Below are 24,106 nucleotides of genomic sequence, written 5' to 3'. Positions count from 1 at the left end.
ATATCTTAATATATTTATATATCAGATTATATTCTACTATTACATTAATACCTGCAAAGCCTTCATAAATGTTTCTTCTAGAATATCGTCAAACAGACAAGATACACAGCCTATTAGTGGCTATCAGGTTATGCTAGGGTAAAGTATATGCATGAGGGTAGCAACGTGTTGTATTATCAAAGATGCATTAAAAGCTGGAGAGAATATATTTTCTCATAGTCTTAAGTACCCTTAAAGGCATTCAGGAACTTTCATTTTCCTGTCTTTTACACTAAAATTTTTTTTTTTCTGTGTTGCTTTTATTTCCTTGCTCCTGGCTAGATGGACAGGCCCAAAAAGTTGCAGTGAATGGAGTTAAATCCAGTTGACAGCCAGTCACAAGTGGTGTTCCCCAGGACTCAGTATTGGAGCACGTTCTGTTTAATATCTTTATCAACAATCTGGGCGAGGGGCCTGAGTGCACCCTCAGTAAGTTTTCAGACGGCACCAAGTAGGGGGAGAGTGTTGATCTGCTTGCAGGTAGGAAAGCTCTACAGAGGAGTCTGTCCAGGATGGACCAATGGGCCAAGGCCAGTGGTATGAGGTTCAACAAGGCCAAGTGCCGGGTCCTGCAGCTGGGTCACAACAACCCCATGCAGTGTTACAGGCTTGGGGAAGAATGGCTGGAAAGATGCTCAGGGGGAAATGGACCTGGGGGTGTTGGTCGACAGCAGCTGAATATGAGCCAGCAGTGTGCCCCAGTGTCCAAGAAAGCCAAAAGCATTCTGGCTTGTATCAGAAATAGTGTGGCCAGCAGGACTAGGGAAGTGATTGTCCCTTTGGACTCAGCACTGGTGAGGCGCCACCTTGAATACTGTGTTCAGTTGTGGGCCCCTCACTCCAAGAAAGACAATGAGGTGCTGGAGCATGTCTGAAGAAGAGCAATGAAGCTGGTGGAGGGTCTAGAGAACAAGTCCTGTTAGAATCAGCTGAGGGAACTGGGGTTGTTTAGCCAGGAGAAAAGGAGGCTGAGGGGAGACCTTATTGCTGTCTACAACTGCCTGAAAGGAGGCTGTAGCCAGGTGAGTGTCAGTCTCTCTTCCCAAGTAACAAGTGATATGACAAGAGGAAACTGCCTCAAGTTGCACCAGGGGAGGTTTAGATTGGACATTGGGAAAAATTTCTTCACCAAAGGATTGTCAAGCATTGGAACAGGCTTCCCAGGGAAGTGGTTGAGTGACCATCCCTGGAGGTATTTTAAAGACGTGTAGATGTGGCGCTTAGGGACACGGTTTAGGGGTGGACCAGACAGTGTTGGGTTTACAGTTGGACTTGATGATCTTAAAGGTCTTTTCAAACCTAAGTGGTTCTGTGATTATCTATTTAATCTGTCTCTTTAATAAAATCTAGCTTTCCTACCCTGATGCATCCTTGAAGGTGAAGATTTATCTGATGGCTGAGTTCTAACATTCCTTCTGCTTCATCTCCTGGTATTCAGCTGTTCCTTGGCAAGCCAGTTCAGCTCACAGAAATGCCAGTAGAGTAATCCAGTGCGAAAAGATGAGCAGCTTTTTGATGCTTACTTTGAAGAGCCAAACAGCAGACTTAATGGTGTGATTTAAGGGGCCACATGTAAATGAGCAGGAGGAGAGTGGAAATAGCAAACAAACAAACAAAAAAACCCAACTTGGATTTTTATTAGCTATTTCTAAAGTGAATTGTGACAAACTCAAAATGTTTTAAGAAACTCCCGATTCTCCTGTTTCTTCCTTTCGAAGTGCTTGTCCTGCTTTCTGAAAGTCTTCAATGTAATTGGTAAATGTTTGGCTTTAAATAAATGGGAAACAGTTTTCTTAGGGCAGTATCTTACTGGTATGGACAGATAAAAAATTCCCAGAAAAAACAGTTGATTCCAATCCCACCAGCCTCCCTAGTTTTATTTAAGTGTTTCTGTAATAAAGAGTTGAAACAAATAAAACTATTCAGAGATTATGTGCTTTACCCAGTAATCCAGTAAAATGCCACATTCTTTACTGGCTTCTTTTCAGTGTCCAGGTTATTCTTATTCCCTTTATTTTTTGAAATTGCAGAATAATTAAATATTTGCAAAAGTCAAATCCCATGCCTCTATTTTGATGTGTCTTTTCCCTGTACTCCTACCGATTTCTGGAAAAGTTCTTTCGACTGGGGATGCTCTTTCATCACTGAGAACCGTTCGAAGGATGTTAGTGCAGGGACTGCTACTATGGGCAGATTGTGTGATAACCTTCATTATGTGTAATCATCACTTGTCATTGACAAATGCTGTAAGCTGGATTAAGTGATATATTTTGAATTAAAAAGCACACAATTTCTCAAAGCTCCAGAGCAGCGGAGATCTTCTGTGTGTATGCAACTTTGTTCCTAACTTCTTTAGCTTGTTTTTTAAACAATTTCTGTGCACTGGAAAATCTGGAGTGTTATGCTGCGAATGTTAGTAACAAGGCTACAATGCAAGTGAGACCTAGACGTGTTTGTCAACTAATATTCTCAGTAGTCTGGTGAACGGTGCTGTTGCCCTTCACCTCCTCAGTTCTGCACAGGACTGGGTTCTAGTTCACTTTACAGCCTGGAATGCATTTGGAGTGCCACAGTCCAATGAGAGGTAGAAATGAATGCAAGTTCTGCCACCCTGGAATTTTTCTCCATCTGTTTAGCTGTCTAAAACTCCCACAATGGAGAAGGTTGACCCCTGTTTTTTGCTATTACAGGTGCTGTTCTGGAAGGGAGACTTCTGTTAGACAGAAATGGAGGAAATCTGTGTTTGCTTCCTTGCATAACACGTTTCAGTGGATAGGCTACTTGACTTGAAGTCAAGAAGCCTGAAGTATGCTCCTGGCTCTGCTGCTGACAGTTTTGGCACTGCGTATTTTTTAAGGAGGAGTAGTTTTGCTAACTGGAAGCAAAATTTGTAGTGAAATAGTGCTGAGCACTGTGTCAAGTAATGACTGTGGACACTGTTGCCATGCTGGATTCAAACTGTTCCTGAGAGAACTAAAACAAAAAAACGCCCTTAGATTATTGTCTAGTAAACAGTTCTCTTTGGATCGTTTTAAAAGTTCTCATGCAATTTAAGAAGTAAAGATTGGCCATTAAATGCCTGGAATAGGCATATTGTACTTCTGTAGCTTTTGACAGTGCTGTTGTAGATAGAATTTACAAACTACAGCAACTGACAAATGTAAATTTTAAGTGAAATATGATTAAGAAAAGTTTTTGACATCGTCACTTCTTTGGCATTAAAAACAGTTCAGTTTGTGTTTCTGTCATGACATTCAACTTACCAAATCTATGAAGAACAAATTATTAGAAACTTTATGCTCAGTTTGTATTTTCTTTAAACAAGTCTTTTTAGACAACACTTGTCGTGAGACTACTCCTTCTAAATGCATTTTGGAAAAAATATTTCTTGCACAAAGTCTGATAAATACATGATGAATGTGCTTGTTACAAAAAAAACCCTAAAACCTTTGCTCTGTTAGCAAGTTATTTGTTCTTATCAAGTAATCTGGGAGGAAGCAAAGGCTATATCCAACTGATAATTCTTCATTAGAGGGAAGGGGAAGAAAGGGCTGTCCACACAGCTCATTTCTACTTGAATTTTTTTCCTTTAAAACTTGCCATTTCAGTGCAGAGGTATACTTACTTGTACAGTATGTGAGGTGGTGGTTTTTTTTTTCCCCAAACTTCCTGCATCCTGATAATATAACCATCTTGATTTTAATCAAATGTGAAAGTAGAATTTATGATCTCTTAACATGGAGTTGTCCCTTATGTGTGTTTTGCCTTTGGTACCCTAGGAGGGGAAAAGGGAGGGGGAAAAAAAAAAAAGGGAGTTTCTGCCTTGTTGAAGAGCAACTGCATGTTACTCCTAGTGGATATCTTTTGCAAACCATTTTTTATCTCACTTCTTCTCTTCCTTTAATCTAAGCCATTCACCATTCAGAGATCTTGTTTCTTCAGGATGATCTGTTGCTCCTCTGGGTGTCGCTGTGTTGGTGCAGGAGCCTACACACAAAGTAGGAAATGCTTCTCTGAATTAGAGCATTCATTGGTAGAAAACAAGACATCTCCTTTTTTTGTGAGATGTTGGCTGTATTGTAAAAGATCCATGGGTAAATAGTTTTTCTTATCTTCCTAGATCCTAGTAAATATCTGCCATACCACGTGGAGATATTTCATGAAAACACTTTAGTTAGAGCCGTCCTACTTCAAAGCGGCTTGAGCGTCCTTCCTTACTGCAGGGGAAAAGCCTGGTAAAGGTCCTGTACCTCTTCATTTTTCACTATGTTAATTAAGAATACTTGACAGGCTCTGGATATGCAGCATGTGTTACATGATCATCTTTTAATAGTCATCTGTACTAGCCTAGTAGGCTACAGCCTGCAGCTGAAGAAGAGGGAGGTGTGGACCTTAGCACCATGTGCTGATGTACAGGTTGCTTCTCATTTCAACCCAGTTTTGTCTGTCATAATTGCCTTTATGCAGGCTGGTGACAGTGAGGGCAGTTTCTGAATCCTCTGAGAATATACCTGACCTTTGAGAGCAGGTATGCTGCCGACATCTTGATGCAGCTCTGGAGTCCCTCCACTTGACTGCTTCTATCAGTGGCTAGAAGAGCCTCTGTCCCCATCCTTTACAGGTGGGTGACTTTCCATTAAACTTGAAGTTTTTCATCCTTTTCAGTAGAGGAGTCTGTCTTTAGGGAAAACAAGGACTCAGCTTTCAAGGTTTTTATCCTTAAGTCCATAGTAGCAGATGAAGGGAGTAGGGATGGGGAAGGACCTCTTTTTTTGCATGCATCACTTCCATAACAGAGCCAACAAGACCATTTCAGGTTTACCTTCTGCTTACTTACACAGCCTTGTCTAGATCATGTGTCAGGAAACACCCTTTTTTCTTCACTATCTAGAGAGGAAGAGATGAAAACAGACAGTACTTCTAGCTAGCTTTTCTGTTGGGGAGATTGTGCCAGGATAAAGAAGCTCTTTCTTCCCCGGGTGAGTGGAGGGATGCTGCCTTCTGCTGTAAGGCTTTGTTGTGACATTCTGAGGTCACTCCCTTGAGTTTTGTGTGAGCTCTGCTTTTCTTTTCACAGTCACAGTTTATAGAACAGATCATTATGCTTAGTTTTCAATGATTCACATTGATTCACATGATTCACAACATTTTGTTGCCTGGGTAGACTCCCCCAAAGAACCAATGTGTGTGTTTCTCATTGGAGTTGAAGTTGCTTTCAAAAAAGAGTTTCCATTTAACATGTCTGTAGATAATAGATGTCAACTAGGTGTGAAATGTGAAAGGCTTGTACTTGCATCTGTACTCTTGTGCTGCGGTTGAAGTTAGGCTTTAGTTTCCTTTACTCTTTGTAAAGAGGCGTGCAGGTAAGGTCAAAAGACAGTATCTGGGACAGTGTTTCTTTCATAGTCTAAAAAAAAAAATTAAAAATATTTTCTTTCCGTCTCTCTTAAAAAAATTAAATAGAGGAATTCCTACCCTGGAGAAGCTGTTTTCCTCCAAAATGAAATATCCAAATGCAAAAGCCTTCATCTTTCTGTTAACTCATCAGTCTCATCACAGCTCCTGTTCTGACTATGCAAGACAATTTGCAGTAATGTTTCTGGACTTCCTGATTATTTTTTTTAAATTTCTTTTCAGGTTCCTTTTAAATTTTGTTGGAGTCAATCCCTGTCTCTCATTTGCCTTTAGAGGAAAGACAGTCCAAAGCCAAGGAAGAAGAGTCTTTGCTGTTATAACCACTAGATGTCATGGACAATGTTTCAACATTTTTGTTCTCCATGTCATCACAGTCTTTTTTTGCTGATATTTCTCTATTTGGAGTGCTGTTGAAGCTTTGTTTGAAGCAAGGAGGAGCAGAGCTAAGACAGGGACAGAGAGGTTTCAAATACATCTTTACATTTTTTTCTGCTTCCTGCTGTTTTTGTAAAAATACATAGATAAACTTAAAACGTGATTTTGGAAGCTGTGAATGGGAGTCTGTTCAGAAGAATGAGTTTTTTCTTTAGAAACGTTGATGGAGATTCTAAACTATTTTGACCAAACTCTAACGACAGTCTTAAAGTAATTCCATCCACACTCATGCTGTCGAAGTGGGAAGCCCCAGCCAGAGGCTGGTGTCAGTGCGCTTCTCCCGGACCCCCTTGGTGCAGGCTGAACGGTGGTCGCCCTCGGCAGCTCAGCCCTGAAGGTGCAAGCCTGTGTTCATCCTGGCTCTGCTGGCTAGTGCAGGGATGGAGTCACCATCCAAACGCAGCATGTTGAATTCAGTCTTAATTTTAAATGGAAAAACATAAAAAAACCAACCAAACAAAAAACAACCACCCAACCCCCTGCCAAAACCTCCACATTTTCCACTGCTGTCCGAATTCTTACTCTTCAGCAGTTAAAATCGTTCCACTAATGAAAAATGCAATCTGCAGATGGGGAGGGTTTGGTTAGCATTGTGTACTGAACTTGACATGTGTTCCTCTCTGTTCACTGCCTGTGAAACTTACGTAAAGTCTGGGGGGAAAGTTCGCTTAAGGCTTAAATTTCATGGCATTCATGCGGCATAGATGGAACTGATAGCTTGACCTATTTTCCAATGAAGTCATCTGTTTGGCGGTATGATTAGCTTATCATTCTTACAAAGTATCTTGCTAGACGTTTGAGGGCAGGGGCAGTGTGTGTTATTTGTGGCTATTATAATTTTGTTTCTCTTTCCCTTTTTGCTTGTTGCAGCCAAGTCCATGTGCCTGCAAGTGTTTATATGTAATGTTGTATGTACAATTGAAGGTATTACTCATGTGTATGCAGTTATTTCTGCGTAAGGACTTCAGCAATTGAATCGTTAAGATTGATAGAGGCTGCTAAACCACAACATTCCTCAAGATAATGGAGTCGGGTGGTAATTTTTACTATAAAATATTACAGTAAGAATATGAATTTTCAAATAACCTGCACTGTGTTTCTTAAGCCTTTTTTTCTTTAAAGTTTCAAGGAGGTTCCTGGTGGGGTGAACCCTTGTGTGCTTGAAAGAATAACTTGCTACATATTGATCTGACAATTTAAAAAACAAAACAAACCAAAAAACCAAAAAACTAAGACTACAGTACTGCTTTTTTCCTGGGGTCTCTTAAAGTGAGAGTTAGTTAAACTCCTGGTAGACTTCCCTGCTGTGGTTTTGATGTGTTTCTGTGTGAAACTGGGGGCAGGATTTGTGTGAGTATGTAGGCCACTATTGTATTAGAATTACATAACCCCGTTGAGTGGTGGAAACAGATGAAAAGACGGGGATGTACGGCATCCCCTCACAGATTATATCCGGCAACAATGAAGACAGCTCAAGCTCTGCAGAGAATGTGGTCACATGCAGTCAAAAAGCTGGGGATTTTGAAAGGGCACGTGAGTTGCTTTTTGTTGCATCTTGCTCCGAGTCTTTTCTTCCCCCCCTCCTCTCGTATATCCCTCCCCTCTCCAACTCACTTTTATAGCCAGATAACTGTTGTGGCAGGTCTTCTGGTTTTGTTCTTCTTTCAGCGTGAATGAAGTTGTCTTTGGTGATCTCTCAGGAGCAAGTAATTGCATAAATCTCTGATGACTGTCAGTGAGAGTTGCAACAGCTGCCTGTTTGTAGCACGCAGACGATTTTAGCACTTTGACTAATTTCCTGCCAAAGATTCTGTTAAGCAGTCTATTTTGGGTATGTAGAAAGCACCTGTCATTTTGGTATGTGAGCATTAGGCAGATTTAAGCAAATCCTGACTACAGTTTTCTAATTAGAAATGGACTGACTTTAGTCACTAATGAATTCAGACTAGCTAATTACAGTAATTTGCATTTACTGCAGCAGGTAGCCTGCTGTGTGAAACCTGCATAGACTTGCAAAACAGTTACTATTAGTAACTGGGGGTGGGGTTTTTAACCATTTTGGCTACCTTTCTTCTGTGTTTTGGTGTGCGATCTTGCGGTGAAATGCGATCCTATAAAGGATGCACAGGCTGCTCAGGATCCCTTTGTGTTTCCTTACAGATGAAGTATAAAGTAATTGGCAAGGTGATGGAGGCTTTTTGTAATCTATCACTTGATGCGTTCAGAGGAGAGTCATATTGTTAAATGTGGAATATAGGAATTTTGTGATTGTGGTGGAGACTTCAGTCTTAGTTTTGATCAAGTCCTCAACTGATGATTTATAACATTTTTAGTCTCTTCCTCCCTCTCAATCATCTCCAGTAATCTGTCAGTATGGGTTAGCATCGTGGCGATGGGAAGCAGCAGTACGTTTTATAATGTTAAAGAGATTATTGCTTAGAGATTTGAGGGAGTACAGATGTGTTTTGTGCCTTATGGGCTTCCAAGGTGACCATTCAGTTCTCTGAACTGTGTTACAGAGCCTGCATAGCTTTATCAGTATGGCAGAACCAGTCCTGTTGTCTTAGTAATTAGGTTGCACAAAATCAGCTTTGCAAGGACATAGTGTATTTTCCTTTGCTAAAATAGCATACAGCAAATGGGAGACAGTTTCCCAAGGAGTGGTTTCTAAAAATGTATTACTTTAACAAATACTTACAAATTTAAAAATAAATTACTTCATTAGCTTTTGTTTAATATTCAGTAACAGTTTCAAGCTAAAAAAAAAAAAAAAAAAACAAAACAAAAAAAAAAACAAAAAAAACAAATTTACACAGAAAGTACCTGAGACAGTCACTGATACTATGAGGAATTTTTTCTAGGTGCAGGTGAGATGATGCTATAGGCTCAACATCTTGCAAAACCTTAATTGGTAGTGTCTGTAGGCAGTAGTTTCTCTTCCATTCTTATTACTTGTTTTTGTCATCAGATACAAATGAGACTCACTTGTCGGAGCAAAATAAATTTAACCCTGTTAGTTTGCAATGCTTGGATTTACTACTCAATGCATCTCGCCAATTGTGCACAAGGTTTTACTTGTGCCACTGCTTGCGGGAGGCCTAGTTTTCTGGAAGGAAATTCCTGTAAGCTTACCCATTTCGTACCCATAAATCCAGTATCCTCACTGTGCTTTCCTCAGCCTTTTTCTGCAGTGTTTTACTGAATAAGCAGTCATTTCTCAGTCCTTCTTTTAGTAGATTGTGTATTGAAAGACACGGTGTTACAGTTTCTGGAAGAGTAAGGCAGATATGCTGCTCTTTGTCCCCATGGGTAGTAAGCTCCCGTTGATTGCATCCTGCCTGCCTTGCTGTTTTGCCTGGGCTGGGAGGTAGTGTTGGTAAGAACTGCATACAGTGCAAACTGAATTTAAGTGAAGTTCTTGTTACACGTGTAAGTTGTTGAGGCTTTAATACAGTGAGAATGATGGACAGGATTTTCCATCTCCCCTGCTTCTACAAAATTTGAACCCACCTGCTTGTCCTTCAGATTTTACCCATCATTGGATACTGTCTCATTTATAAACTTTCTTTAATTAAGTCAGCTGGAATTTAAATGACATTGAGGCCCTTCTTTAGCATAGACCAGTTTTCTGCAGAACTTTTTTAAAAAAAAAAAAAGGCAGGACAAGAAGATGTAGCCAAGGGTCAGTAGAAGGTAAACTGTTTATACGCTTTCATACGTGCCAGACAAGCAGGCCTAGTCACTTCCATTTTCCACAGCATCACAGCAGCTTAGAAAAAGCGCTTAGTTAAGGAAGTCTTTTTTACTTGTGGAAGGTTCTGTGTGTAAGGGAATGTACGTAGTGAGAAAGTTGTGTGTCAGCTAGTTGAAGGTTTAGATATGTCAGCTAATGGGAATAACCCATGTCAGACATGGGAATAACAAATAATTTCACCGTGTGCTTCAGCAGAGTAATTCACTGACCCAAGACATATATGTTTTATTACTGTTAAAAATGCCACTCGTTCTTGTCTGACCTTTGCATTATTTTTGCATTGTTTTTAATGTAAGTTGCATTACTTTTATGTAAGTCATCCTCTCCTCCAACTATTTTAAATGAAATTTTTAATGAGACTCAAAAGGTTCTGGAAAATGTTAACTTTCTGGGAGAACAGTGGAAATGTTACACTGATCAGTGTTGTAAAATTCCTGGTAAGAATGGTGAATGTTTTGCGTATTCCCTGAGAAACTCTGAGCAGGACTTACATTTGGAGTTTGTTTTTTCACTACATTGAATGTGCAATGGAAAATGTAAAGCTAGTTCCTTTTTGGGGTGCTCAGAATCCACTAGAAGAACGCGTCATGGGGTTCTTCGTGTTCAAGAAACAGCATCCATAGCTTGCTAAACAGTTGTGTACTGCCAGAAGACTTTTACTCTGGAAATATGGGGATGCTTTAAAGTACAGGCATACCCTTCTTGTGCCACTTCTCTGTCTATTGTTTTGGAGTTTAGTTGCCAGTAATCCCTTTCATGCCTTAAAAAGACCATTAAGTCAAAACTGAGCTTCTGTCTGAACTTCAGTTTTCTGAGCAAACTCTTAGCTTCCTGAGACAGAAGGCCACTTTTTGCAGTAAAACCAAATAAACCTATGGCTTGAGTATGTGTGTGCATGTACTCATGCAATGCGTGGATTTTTCTTCTGCAGTGGGTGCTTTGCCTTTTGGAATGTTTGCAGTATATCAAATATTGTGACTAATTTTTCTCCTCGTTTTACAGGTCAGGCACTGAAGGGTCTGGCTGTGTACTATATGATGCATTACAGCTGGGTGATTATTCTGTATTATATTTTAAGCTGTGATGTTGGAAAGATTTCAGGTTATATCATGTAAGATAAACTGATCAGTTCAGGATCAGTTTTAACTGGAAATGTGGAAAAAAAATGTTTCTGAGAAGTGTCACAGAAATGGATATACCAGTGCTATATGGTGATCCACTGTGTTTTCCTGTAAAATTTAATTTCTTGGGGGGAACCTAAATACTCAGTTACGTAACTCATAGTGGATGAAACGTTTTATTAAATCCACATGAACAAGAAGCAAAAGATCTGAAGGCTAGTTCATTTTGAAAACCTCAGTTTCAACTGCTAATCTTATTGCATACTGTAATGGAGAAGTCTTCCTTAAGTTTTTGTTATTTGAATCGGGGCTATATAATGCTAGTGTGATCTCAATTAAATGCTTTTGCTGAATGAGATTTCTCCAGAAAATCAGAATGAGCTGTTAAATTAGTGAAATGTGAAGGGATTCTACCACCACAGACCTACTGATATTTTTTGCCTTTTTAAAGAAAATTCATCATTAATTGAAATACATACATTTCATAGTAACTCTACCACATTATTAGAATATGCATATAATGTTTATAGCTGTGTTTTAATGGGGTATTTCACATTTTAATTTAGATAGTTGCATGCTTTGTTTCTTACTAATTGGTTTCTGTGTGCAACAGGCCCCAGGCATGGAAGAGCTGATATGGGAACAGTACACTGTGACCTTACAAAAGGTGAGTGAGCGCCTGTTATATTTTTAGTTTTCAAATATTCAAGCACTGTTTTAGTCTAAATATGTTTTATGACAGATGTTATTAGCATATCTGAGTCTAGAATAGGATTAATTTGTTGTCCAAATTGGATGTTTTTCATTTTAAAGCTTAATTGCTGTTGCTTATACAATAGCGTGACTCTTTAATGATAAGAGTAAATTAAATTAACAATTTCAGTGCTACATTTGCTACTGTTTGGTCTTTGTAATGATGGTATAATATACCACGTGCCAGCCACATAGCTAAATTAAAAACAAAGCAGATGGTTCTATCAAGCAGTTGTGGTTAATGTCCAAGCTTTATAATAATCACTGAACATGACTCCACTGATTTATTTTTTTTTAATACTTTAGAATCTACCAATGTAGAATCTAGTGGAAAATTAGTGTCATCAAAATTTCTAAAATACATGGACTATAGATGTCACTTTAAAAAAATTCTCCTAAGAAAAGAGGAATTATATCATTATGTAGAGTCCTTTTGAATTAAAGAAAGCAGACCACTTCCTTCTGAGTTCTCTCATGGCTAGGCTTTCACATCATGGTACAGAATGTGAGCTTTAGTGGCAGTGATGGTAGTCCTCCCAGCTGTTCTGACGATGTTGGTCTGTGAGCAGCCTGTACTGCGCTGCTTACATTTTTTTCACATGTTCTACAATGAACTCAACTTGATCACCCAAGGTAAATTAGTGGTCTTTCCTACGTAGCCTGTTTTATGTGCTGAATTGTTGGGAGGGGATTGTTTTTCAGGTTACAGAGGTAGACAGGAGAAACATTGCAGAAGCAGACCTCAGTTCCTGTAATTTCCAACTTTTCAGATCTTTAATATCCTGTAAATGGGCATTATTTTGCCTCAGAGACACAGGCTTATACTACTGAAGTCACAAGTCGCTTTTTTCTTCTTCAAAGAAATAACCACTGAATATTGACATTAGTGGAACAAGAGCTGGCATGTGATGAACACACGCTCGGGGGAAAAGCACAGCTTTAATTTGGTGTATTGCTTTGCCACTATGTTAAAAGATTTTGTTTAAATGTGGCATGATTTGTATTTTATAGTAATAGGAGGTCTATGTTAAATAGCTGTATCGCAGGTGGAGTGATTAACTCATAAGAGAGAAGCAGTGAAATATTTATTAATATAAAACAGTGATTTAACAAGGTTTGATAGTAAATGTGACAGTGTTTTACGAGATTCGATGGCAAGGTACACTTGGTTATTTACTGCATAGAGGATAGGGTCAGACGGGACTATCAGGGAGACCTTCCAGTTGAGGCACAAAGTTCAGAAAAGGGACCCCCTTGCTTTCTAAACTCCTTCTCGGAGAGGAGTCTAGGTGTGGCTGGATCCAGTCCTAGTCCCAGACTTGGTCCATAGTTTATGTCTAAAGGATTATATATGCGCAATCAATCCTTTATGTCACTTAGCTAAGATTTCAAAGTTAGAGTGCTGTTAATCACTTACCAAGAAACTGTTGCGGCAAGGAATCTCTAAACCTCAAGGAGTAACCTTGAGTGGGCATCCCTGCTCAAGGGGAGATGCTGGTGTGCAGCCCGCTGCTGTGCAGGAGAGCTCAAAGGCCTCTTGGGCTGCCCACTATTTATAGAGAAAGACAATTGACCTATAGTCATATTTGCATAGCAACAAAATGTCTAGGTCCCCATTCCAGAAAGTGTTTGGCTGTGTTGCCAGCCATCCCCTGAAGTCCAGGTGCAACCCATCACAGCTCCCACTGCCAGTCACAGCTTGAGAAGGAGCTGGGGCGGAGGGGGGAAAGGGGAGAGAACACTGCCACAAGCTGATAAAATTAAACTTGTGTGTTTAACAAAATCTATGGTTTTATACACACATTCTTGTCTGTAGTTTCGTTATGCTAACAGTTTTCGGGTCTAGTGTTACAGACATCCTTCCTTCACACCCTATTAAGTATTTCTGTGATTCTTATGAATGCTGTCTTAGGGCATTTATGGATCTGATACTTCTATGACAACAGGTTTGACATAAATTACATGTTTAAAATAGTTGATCGTGAGAGAGGATAATTATAGGGAATTCACAAGTTCTCTGCTTGCTTTTTGTAATTGACCATGATCTTGTTTAGTTTGATCAAGGAGTATGGAGCTGTTACAAACTAGATAGCAGTCATAATAGAGATGAGATCCTGGGAAAGCTGGTTCAATTTTCCAAGCATCACTAACAAAATATATTTCTCTAACAATAAATTTGGTACAAATAACCAGTGGTATGGTGGAGCAAAATGCAGGCTTGAGTTAGCGAGTCCTTTGCTTGATTACTAACCATCACAAAGCTGTAGACTGAGGTTTTGGAACATGGGAACATGTCTTGTTACACGGATTTGTAAACTGATCCCTTTTTAAATAATATCTAGATAGAGTGCAATCACAGGAATATTCACGTTACTCTTCTTTCTCCCTATCAAAATTCCTGTGGATGGAATTGAGTCTTGTTGTATTTGTTTTTGTTGTAAAGGATTCAAAACGAGGATTTGGGATTGCAGTTTCTGGCGGCAGAGATAACCCTCATTTCGAAAATGGTGAAACATCGATAGTAATTTCAGATGTTCTCCCTGGTGGTCCAGCGGATGGATTACTTCAGTAAGCAATTTCTTATTTCTCTGGCATGTTTTGAGGACCATGGCTGTAGAATGCGTAAAACCTTCAGATAGGCTTCGTTGAAATGCTGGTGACTTAACCCACTCAAGATCTGATGCCTTGTTGAAAACCTACATATCTGTTTTATATATTAATTATAAAAAAAAAAAAAAAATCAACAAAACAAACTCCACATGGAGGTGTTTGCTATTTGTAAGAAATTAAATTTTAGTGGTGCTGAAAAGCTTTTATAGTTAAGTATGTTTCTCTTAAGATTGCATTCCTTTTAAAGAAACAGTAGAAATACTTAGTATCTTAAATCATTCTCCCTGTTCTTCCTCCAGGAAACACATTTACTGATCAATCATTAGTTTTCAAGAGAATGGCTTAAGTCAGCCCAAAGAAGGGTCTTCACTCCTAAGGTGTCACGAGCAATAATGGGGGAAGGAGGAGAAACAAAAGTGTTTGCTAGTATTTATTTTATATTTGAAAGAAAAAAAAAAGGAAATAAAGTATTTCTGTAGTCCTCCTGGTAACGTCATCCTTGGTGAGGCAACATGTATCATGGACAAGTAATTTTAAATCTGAAGGCTAAGATAGACAGTTTCTACCCCACTGCTGATGAGTTTTTCATCCTTTGACCTGGAATACCTGAAGAGGACTAGACAACTTGGAAAAATGCCAAAGTTGTGCAGTAATAGTAATTCAAAAGAGTAGATTCTGGCCATTTTGCCAAACATTCATTTTTGGTGAGGTAATGAAAAGGCTGACATGGGAGTAATTATTGAAGGACTGGATAAAAGGATTATTGTGAAGCAGATAACAAACCATTCTCATCACAAACATACAAAAACTTCATTTTATAGCAGTGATCCCTGGACAGCACCACTGTCATCCATTCTGTTCCATAATCGCCTACTATTTGGGAATTAAATCACGTCTACAAATTCAGTAAGATCCTAGGTAAATTGACGATGACAAGGCAATACAAAGCAATTTGAGCACATTCAGACAAAAAACGTTCTGAAGAAAACAGAATGCAAAGCTGTTCCTCCCAACAAACCAAGAATATGGGCCTAACCTTCAGAGTGTGGGGGAATTACATTCCTGCAATCCTTTTTAGCGTAGAGTGGGCAGAAATAGATGGGAGCTGTTGATGTAAGTGTTACGACATTAAGTTTAATACTGACTTTGGATGTATGGACTGTGAAGAGAGCTATCTTAACTCTCAAATAAAGCCCAGATGAACCTGATACTGGAATATAGCATGCTGTTCTGGCATACTCATTCAGGAAAAGGAATTGGAAGGGTATGAAAAGAGGCACAAAAATCATTCAGGAGTTAGAGAAAGTGCCTTACAAAGAGAGGCTTAAAGTATGTAATCTTCTTATTTAAAAAGAAGATTGTGATGTGACTTGATTACAGTGAAGAGAAAATAATGGTTACTAAAGATTTCTTTTATCTACCAGAAAACAGCACGGTAGCCAGTAATTGGTTGAGCTAATGCTCTGACTGTAAGGTTAGTAACTGAGTAGTCACCAGAATAAACTAATATGAGGAGTGGTAGATTTTTATTACTTTTTTTTTAATATCCTGCACTTTTTGCACTGAAATGCTTTTCTAATATGTTTTTTAATTAGTCATGTGTTATGGGACTGTCTCCTAGGATGGACTGACTTAAGTCTTAATGGTCTATTTGACATACAGGAGGTCTGAATAGACAACTTTGTAATCTCTTTTGGCCTGTGTTTTATGGCAGGGAGGACCTTTTGTCTATTACAGTTTGGTTGGGTTGTCCCCCTCTCTCCCCTCCCAATCATTTTTCTTCAGAGTAGATGGGACCTGAATACCAGTCTTTCAGAAAAGTATACTAGAGTGGTACTTGTCAAGATTTGTCTGAGTACTGCTATGGCTGCAGCAATTTGAAGCTCTCTTGAAATTCTTTTGTTGGTGTGGAAAAAATCTAGCCCTAGGTGAGAAAGACTAGGAGTTCTGCAAGAACTAAAAAAAAAACAAACAACAAACTAAGTTTTAATGGTCATCACAAACATTCTTTAAAAAACAAAGTCATCTTTGACATTATGCTTAGGTCTTAAGCTGGACATAGTACACATACAAAGATATGCACTGCTACCTAAAGTCTAACTTTTAAACATACTGAAAGCTTTTTCTAGTGTTCAGATACTGTAGTGTTTGTATAACAAACATAGCTTTTCAGCAAAACTCCCTGTCACAGTGAATGAAACCTATAGGTTCCCCCTGAAAAAAAAAGAAATTTTGTTTCAGTGTTTTCATGAAGACTCCTCTTCAATCCTTTTTTACTTTTTTTTTTTTTTCTTCCCCTCCCCTTTCTTCCAGAGAAAATGACCGGGTGATCATCGTTAATGGAACCCCAATGGAAAATGTTGCACATTCTTTTGCAGTCCAACAGCTTAGGAAAAGTGGAAAAGTGGCCACCATTGTAAGTAAATTACAAATGTATTCACTGTACAGTGGCATGTACCTGTGTAACCAGTCAAGAGTTTGGTTTTCTTCTTTGAAGTGTACTATAAATATGTAAAGTAAAGCAAGCCTTTGCCTAATAGAATGTATGAAGTAAATACAACAAAGCAAAGACGTCGTTTCTACAGGTGAAACAAATGGATATTAACAACAACAGTGTCACAAAGTTGTCCTGTTGAAAACCTGGGAATAAAATGTATGTCCTTAGTCTTTAATTTTACTGAATAATGTGTGGTAGTTGGGGAAAAAAAAAAAAAAAAAGGCAAGGCAAATAATGTCCTGCTTATACAGACCTTGTCCAAGAATTTGCTGTCCAAATTGGCTTTTCTTAGTTGAGAGAGGCATTTACAGCTCTCTTTTGGGGGCTTGTCAATTTTTTAGAAGTCATCTAGAAAAAAAAAGTATTCATTACTCACACTCTTGCAGAGATAAAAGAATGTGGTTTCTGATCTTTTTTTTTTTAATTCTCTTACTTTTCTTTATCCTCCCAATTAGTAAATATTTCTTCTGAACATCTAAGTAATCTAATTAACTGCTTGTTCTGTAAGTATAAAATTGTTCTTTCCACACCACCACCCTTTGTTTAAAGTGTGAAGACTATTCATCTGTTGATTTTCACATTCTGACCATTGGCGGGTTTGTTTGTTTCATGTTCCACTGAACAGGTGGTGAAAAGACCAAGGAAAGTGCAGGCTGCGGCACTGAGGAGAAGCCCCTCCCTTGACTATGAGGACAGAGCTTTAGATGTAATGGATGACCATGCAGAATTTGACGGCAAAAGTGCTCGAAGTGGCTACAGCGAGAGAAGCTGGCATAGCGGTAATGGAGGGCGCAGCCAAAGCTGGGGAAACAGCCTGGATCAGAGCTATAGAGATGAACACGACAGAGGGCGTAACCGAAGCAGAGACCGTGACAGGGAAAGCGCCTACAACCGTGATCGAAGTCGTGGTAGGAGCGTTGACAGGAGCTTGGATCGAGATTATAGAAGAGATCGTAGCAGGGGAAGGAGCATTGACAGGGATGGTGGCTATGAACGAGACTACAGAGGAGACTACAGTCCATCCAGTTATAGTCATGGATCTCAACCTGATCCTAGATATGGGAGAGAAGCGAGGAGTCAAAGTCAGGACAGACTTCGTTCCCGAAGTCCTTCCCCTGAAATACACCATCAACATGAGTATCTAGGACCGCAGGATCAGAATGGACCGATCAGTGTTCTCTTAACAAAAGGCAGACATAATGAAGGTAGGTATAGTAGGGTAGGAGAGGAACTGACTTTTAATACATCTGTTATTTTAGTGGGGAGTGAGACGAGCTGAATATTCTCTGCTTTTACAGATTACATACTGAGTTTTCTAACTAATTGCTTACGTTGTTATTTCATTCTTCCTGCCTGGTTTAGGGTGCTTTTTTTGCCAGCACCTTGAATTTTACCTTTGAACACAACTGTTCACCCACATTGTTTCAGTCTTTTCAAACTGCTGTGTCCTTTGGTTTTCCATTTTCTCTGCCCTATTCTTCTGGTTCTGGTGGGAAACCTGGATCTGATTATGATACACATTACACTTGGCACATCTACAAAAGGATCAGCTACAAAGGGTGAAGAGTAGACTCTGCCTTTAATAGTGCAGTTACTTCTTCCCTTCAGTATAATTAAATCAGTTCCAAGGATTGTTTGGTTCTGAATGCATAGTAATGTAGTTAAAGAATACTGAAATACCAACAACTGAAACAGCCTTTCCTTGCTGAGTACTGGAGCGTGTAAATGAAAGCCAAAAACCTGATCTTTCGTGTGCTGTGAAGTAAAAACTCTTGTACTATAAAGCATATTTGAGATTAGGTCATGCATTATTTTCTGTTTGGGTTTTTTTGGGGGAGATGTAGCAGCTGTTTTGTGGGGATTTTGTGGTAGTTTTGTGTTGTTGGTTTTTTTTTTTTTCCCTAATCTGCCCCGTTGTGATTTGTAAGAATTTTCTGCTCATGTAAGCTTTGTATGCAGGAGGTGACCTCTTCTTTCTTTGACTCTGGCAAGGATCCCTTTCCTTCCTTCCTCTTTTTCCCATGTGTATAATGTTTCTGCTTGTCAAGATATTGCAGATAGGTATACAAATAAGGAGAAATTTAAGGTGTCTTCATTAAGTTTTATATGTAGCTATTAATTTTGTAGTAACTTCTGCCATTCATATGGATACTCTGCAAACTCACTCAGGTGTGGTGATTTTTTTAAAGCAGATAACTGTTTTTTCTCCTTTTCTGTTGTTCTAGGATGTGCGTGTTTTAAGAGTCTTGCCTTTCTTTTTAAGTAGCAAATATACTGATCCAAGTAACTTGGATCAAAGGAAAAAAAGGGGGGTGAGGGGGAAGGAAAAAAAATCCTTTGCCTGAAAGAACCAAGACACACACTGGGGTACAGATAGGACAGGGTAGGCATGCAGCAACTAGTAAAAAAAAAAAAAATAGCTCCTCTATTAGCGCTTTCTGACACTTTCCCTTTCTATGCCATGCAAAATATGATACAGAGGGAGAATCTAGTCCAGCACCTCCAGAATGAAGGCATTGTTTTGCCATTGTTGAAGGTGCACATTAATCATCCGTCTTTGATTGTTTTTGGACTGCTGTTTTGTTCTTACTTTCGTGACAGCACAGAAAGAGGAGAGTTAGCCTAGTGTTAAGTGAGTTTACTAGGTCTGCTTTTTTTTTCCCCCCTCATGGTGTAATGGGGTGTGCTGCATGTACACCGCGTAGTTTTAAAAAAATGCATCCTTGCTTATCTTCTAAGATACAGTGCATTATTTCCCTGATTCTAGAATATGGTCTCCGGCTTGGAAGTCAGATCTTCATAAAAGAAATGACCCGTACTGGCCTAGCAACCAAAGATGGCAACCTTCATGAAGGGGATATCATTCTCAAGGTCTGTTCTGGTTATACTGCTAGCAGTTTAGCAGGCACTTGTTATAGTGGTTACTCTGGAGTAAATCATATTATAGTCAAGTTCACTATTAAACTTGAGCACAATATGGACTTGTTTGGTTACTTATAGTGTTATTGTTGCCTTTTTATGTCCAGATTAATGGTACAGTGACAGAGAACATGTCTTTAGCTGATGCCCGGAAGTTGATTGAGAAGTCACGGGGGAAGCTCCAGCTGGTTGTCCTCAGGGACAGAAAACAGACACTGCTCAACATTCCTTCACTGAACGACAGTGACTCAGAAATGGATGGTGAGGTTTAATATGGATTAAAAATTCCGGACTCTGTGGAGGGACAGAATGGAGCCTGTAATGTTTTGCTGTGGTAGAGTGGTACTAGGTTATTTTAAAGAAAAAATTAAAAAAAAAAAAAAAAACAAACAGAACCAAACCAAAGTAATAGCATCAAGCCCACTTCCTTTAGGTGAAAGAATAATTTTGGAGTAATCATAAAGTTAAATTTTGTGCAGGGACAGACACAGAAGCAGAAATGTTCATCTGGCAAAATCAACCTTACTTCTCAGAACAAACAAGTCAGTTGCTTTAATAAAAGACTTCAGTTTTAAAAACAAGTGGATTGGACTGGTCTCTCCTTCTGAGGGCATTAATATTCATGACAGTGTTCAACAGGAGGGAAAAAATGTCAGGACAAGAAGAAATTAAGTCCCCCTGGACAACTGGTTTCTATTTCCACTATCTATTCCATACAAATGATCTCTTACAGTGTATGAACTATGTTTCTCAACGTGATCTTCCTTTGGGAAGGGCTCAGGATGTTTAAGGGAGTAGGATGTTACCTTATTTAGTGCAAGATATTTGCTTCTCTGATATCAGAATACTGGGTGCAACTTTTTGTAGGTTTATTGTGAAGACAGACACGGTTCAAGTCTGAGAACTACTCTGTTTCTTTTGTCACTGGAAAGCACTGATGTGAGGGCTGTTAATGTGAAGGTGGTCTTGTTTGGGAACCTCCACGAAACCTCAAATAAAAGGCTGCTAACGCTAATTAATGGGTCTTTCATATGCTCAAAGTAGTTGTGTGATGTGAGTATGTTTCCTAAAGCTTGTGTGAAACCTTTCTGAAATATTTTTGGAGGGACAGGGAGGTGGAAGCCCTAAAAGGCATACAGCACTCTTTGAGCCCTAGTCAAATCCAACTTGGGAGTATTCTTAAAGATTCAGCATATCTTGTATGTCAGAGCTTTGTAAACACAGTGATCAGATGTGCAGATAATTTAAACAAATACTGCATTTCTTGATCTGCTGCTCTCTTTACAGATATTTCTGAAATAGAGTCAAACAGGTCATTCTCCCCACAAGATGACAGATTACATCATTCTGATCTAGAGTCACATTCATCCAATGAAAAGCTGAAAGAGAAACCAAAGTAAGAAAGTCTTTTCTGGTCCACTTTTCTAACGCTTGTCGAAGAAATTCTTACAATACATGGCATTCTTATCTTATTTCACTACACTTTTTTTTCTTTTTCTTTTAGTGCAAAAGATGATCCATCCAGCAGGATGTCCAGGATGGGAGCAATGCCTACACCATTCAAATCAACTGGTGACATTGCTACTCCTGCTGTTACAGTTGTAGACACAAACAAAGAAGTGAAGTACCAAGATGACCCAGGAGGTCAGAGTTTGAAGTTCTTGATTGCTTTTTTTCCCCTGGCCACAGAATGTCTACTCCCCTGTCATGTTGACATATCTAGTATACTCTTCATGTCAACCCCATCCTGACACACAGAAGAGGTCTGTCTTTGCTTTGTGGTGCAGAGAGAGAAGAAACCCCTGAGATTATTTGATGGCAGTTGCTTATTAGAATTACTACCTCAAAAAGCAAGTACTCTCCTAGAGCATCTACTGTTGCCTTCAGCAGCCAAATGAAGCTATTCCTGAAGTCTGATCTGGCTTGCTTGAGAGGGCTGCGTAACCCTTCCTTGACCTTTTTGTTCTTTTTCAGGTATTAAAAAAATAAAGGGAAGTAAATAAATTCTAGTCGAAGAGATGCTTGACATTTAAAGCTGTATTAATCTTTGGCATGGAGGGGTTTGATTGCTATCTGATAGCTAAAAATTGCTGCCATTTATAATTTTTTAATAGCTCAGTAACTTCTTTTGGCTTTTTTTACATACAGTGTCTCAACCAAAAGCAGTTACAAGAACAATTCTTAAACCCAGCCCGGAAGATGAAGCAATATATGGGTAAGGTGGCAATTCCCATGTTCTTTTGCATTCAGTGTTCTTCCAGTGACCTGTACCTGGTTCTTGGCTGCATGGGTTTGTGGGATTTTTTTGCCCATTTGGATTCATATTCCCTTTATAGCTTAGTGCCAAGAAGAGATATCATGGCTTCTAACTGGCCATATTGGGTGAAACTTAGTTTTAGAAGTATCTGCCTGGAAGGTATAGACTTGCCTTCTGCCTGGAAGGTATAGAATACCCTGTGCTTCTGGGCTTACATGGTAATGTACACAATGGTATGTTTTCATATTTTTATTCTGCTCTATTTGGCACTTTGATATAGTATTTGAAGTACTATGATCATTTTGGGGCTCCCCAGGACAAGACAGACAGTGACACACTGGAGCAAGTCTAGGGAGTTGGCGGTTGCAGCATATGACATACAAGAAAAGACTAAGAAAATTTGGTTTGTTAAGCCTGGAGACAAGAGGACTGAAGGAACATCTTACTGCTCTCTGCAGCAACCTGATGGGTAGTGGGTGTAGAGAAAACAGAGCCATACTCTTCTCAGAGGGGTAGAATAGTAGGATGAAGAGCAAGGGACACAAGCTGGAACACAGGAAATTCTAACTTGATATAAAGAAGAAAACTTTTTATTATGAAGGTGGTTAACCACTGGAACAGCTTTCCCTTGTAGGTTGTGGTATCTCCCCCACCAGACATACTCAAAAACATAACTGGTCGAGGCATCCTGAACAGCCTGCTTTGAGCAGAGGGCCATTCTAACCTGTGCAATTCTATGGATATGTATTTTACACCTCTTCTGTTATTTTGTATGCACACAAAAGACAACACGTCACTTCCCCACAATATTAAGATACAAAGAGAATGTCCTTTATTTAATTTGTAAACAAGCTTGTTGCAAGACAAGGCCAAACATATGCCTATTTCTGTACAAGCCGGCAACTTCTGTACAGAAATTGGTGTCTTTTCTTCAAATCCAATGCCTGTGCAGACCATATTGCAGTCTCTGCTTAGAAATGAACAAAATACTGCTTCCAAAGTTTATTTGGGGGGTGGAGCGTTGATGATTTTTATAAGTGGTCAAATGGAACCTAATATTGTTGATTCTTTAACAATTAAGATACTATAAGTTGCAAACTGTATTAATAGGAAATCAACTGACATGCTTTCTTTTGAGAGTTTACAAATATAGAAATTGAACAGAGAGGAGCACTGAGATTGTAAGGAGAAGCCTAACGATAAGGTTTTGATGATACTCTGTAGCTGGGAGTGTTTTCTCAAATGGATTCTCTTTTCAGGTCATTTCTGGATTGGACCCTGCATATGTTGTCATTGATGTGCAAATTAATCAACTGATTGTTTTGGTGAAGGGGAATTTATAATACAGGCTTAGGGTATTACTGAGAAAGGCTGACAGATAAGTACTGTCCTCTGTGCTGGAAGGTCACTCAAGCACACAGCTTTTCTGACAACAAAAAAGCTGAACCTAGTCCAGTGGCTTCTCCCACTGCAACATGAAAGGACTGATTGTTAACATACCAGTAGAGTATACTTGTAATGAGAAATAGTTACAAAAAACCGTAGAGATTTCTGTCTAACAAAAGTGTTAAACGGCAGAGAAAATAGGTATAAATTCAATTTGTATGACAATTCTCAAGCACACAGAGGAAAAAACAGTGGCTATGATTCCTTATAACTCAGGCTGTTTTCACAAAAAAACCTAGCTGCTCATCTGAGAGAGGATCCAATAGGCAGGCAACTATTTTATGACTTCAAGAACACAGGGAGTTTTTCTCCTGCTCTGTCAAGTCTGTGTATGCCACTTAGTCGCTCTTCCTACGTTTAGTTTCCACACTGAAAAATGCAAATTCTCTGTTTCCTTCCCTCACTGAAGAATAACCTGGGTAAATATAGCCTATATTTCGAAAGAAAGGGGCTAAGATTATTATTATATGATTTTGTTGAAAGGATTGCAATTTTTTTCTCTTGAGTACCTGTTATTACCATACACCTAACATCTGGCCTTACTTCCTTTTTCTACCCATAAATCTTGTAGTCCTAATACAAAAATGGTGAGATTCAAGAAAGGAGACAGCGTGGGTTTGCGACTGGCTGGTGGAAATGATGTAGGGATATTTATTGCTGGAATTCAAGAAGGTACCTCAGCTGATCAGGAGGGACTGCAGGAAGGAGATCAGATTCTTAAGGTATGGGTATAAGTATATACTCCTGAAATGCAAATAACTTTTGTATTTTTTGGTTTCCTTCTTAGTGGAAATATGGAAGAAATTATCATCTTAGGAAGTCAAGTTATTGCTTTGGAAGTGTGTGTGTATGTGGTAGAG

General features: G+C 39.1%; 1 protein-coding gene across 9 annotated transcripts in view; it reads left to right on the top strand.

Annotated features, from left to right (window-relative positions):
• The window catches only part of TJP2 (tight junction protein 2), a 69,228-nt gene that overhangs the window by 32,262 nt on the left and 12,860 nt on the right, over nt 1-24,106 (top strand). For 8 of the 9 annotated variants that reach the window (XM_054185707.1, XM_054185714.1, XM_054185715.1 and 5 more), the window contains 10 exons: nt 11,378-11,431; nt 13,961-14,085; nt 16,441-16,543; nt 17,250-17,829; nt 19,392-19,495; nt 19,651-19,804; nt 20,831-20,939; nt 21,048-21,187; nt 21,692-21,758; nt 23,818-23,968. In XM_054185707.1, the coding sequence (XP_054041682.1) occupies nt 11,387-11,431; nt 13,961-14,085; nt 16,441-16,543; nt 17,250-17,829; nt 19,392-19,495; nt 19,651-19,804; nt 20,831-20,939; nt 21,048-21,187; nt 21,692-21,758; nt 23,818-23,968 (1,578 nt within the window). In that variant the 5' untranslated portion in view covers nt 11,378-11,386. Of the gene's footprint in view, nt 1-139; nt 7,423-11,377; nt 11,432-13,960; nt 14,086-16,440; nt 16,544-17,249; nt 17,830-19,391; nt 19,496-19,650; nt 19,805-20,830; nt 20,940-21,047; nt 21,188-21,691; nt 21,759-23,817; nt 23,969-24,106 lie in introns of those variants that run through there. The other variant, XM_054185716.1, reaches the window with a different exon arrangement.

Source organism: Rissa tridactyla, chromosome Z (assembly GCF_028500815.1).
Source record: "Rissa tridactyla isolate bRisTri1 chromosome Z, bRisTri1.patW.cur.20221130, whole genome shotgun sequence".
NCBI lineage: Eukaryota > Metazoa > Chordata > Aves > Charadriiformes > Laridae > Rissa > Rissa tridactyla.
Note: the sequence above shows the minus strand (reverse complement) of the source record. Positions and strands in the feature narration are given on the sequence as shown.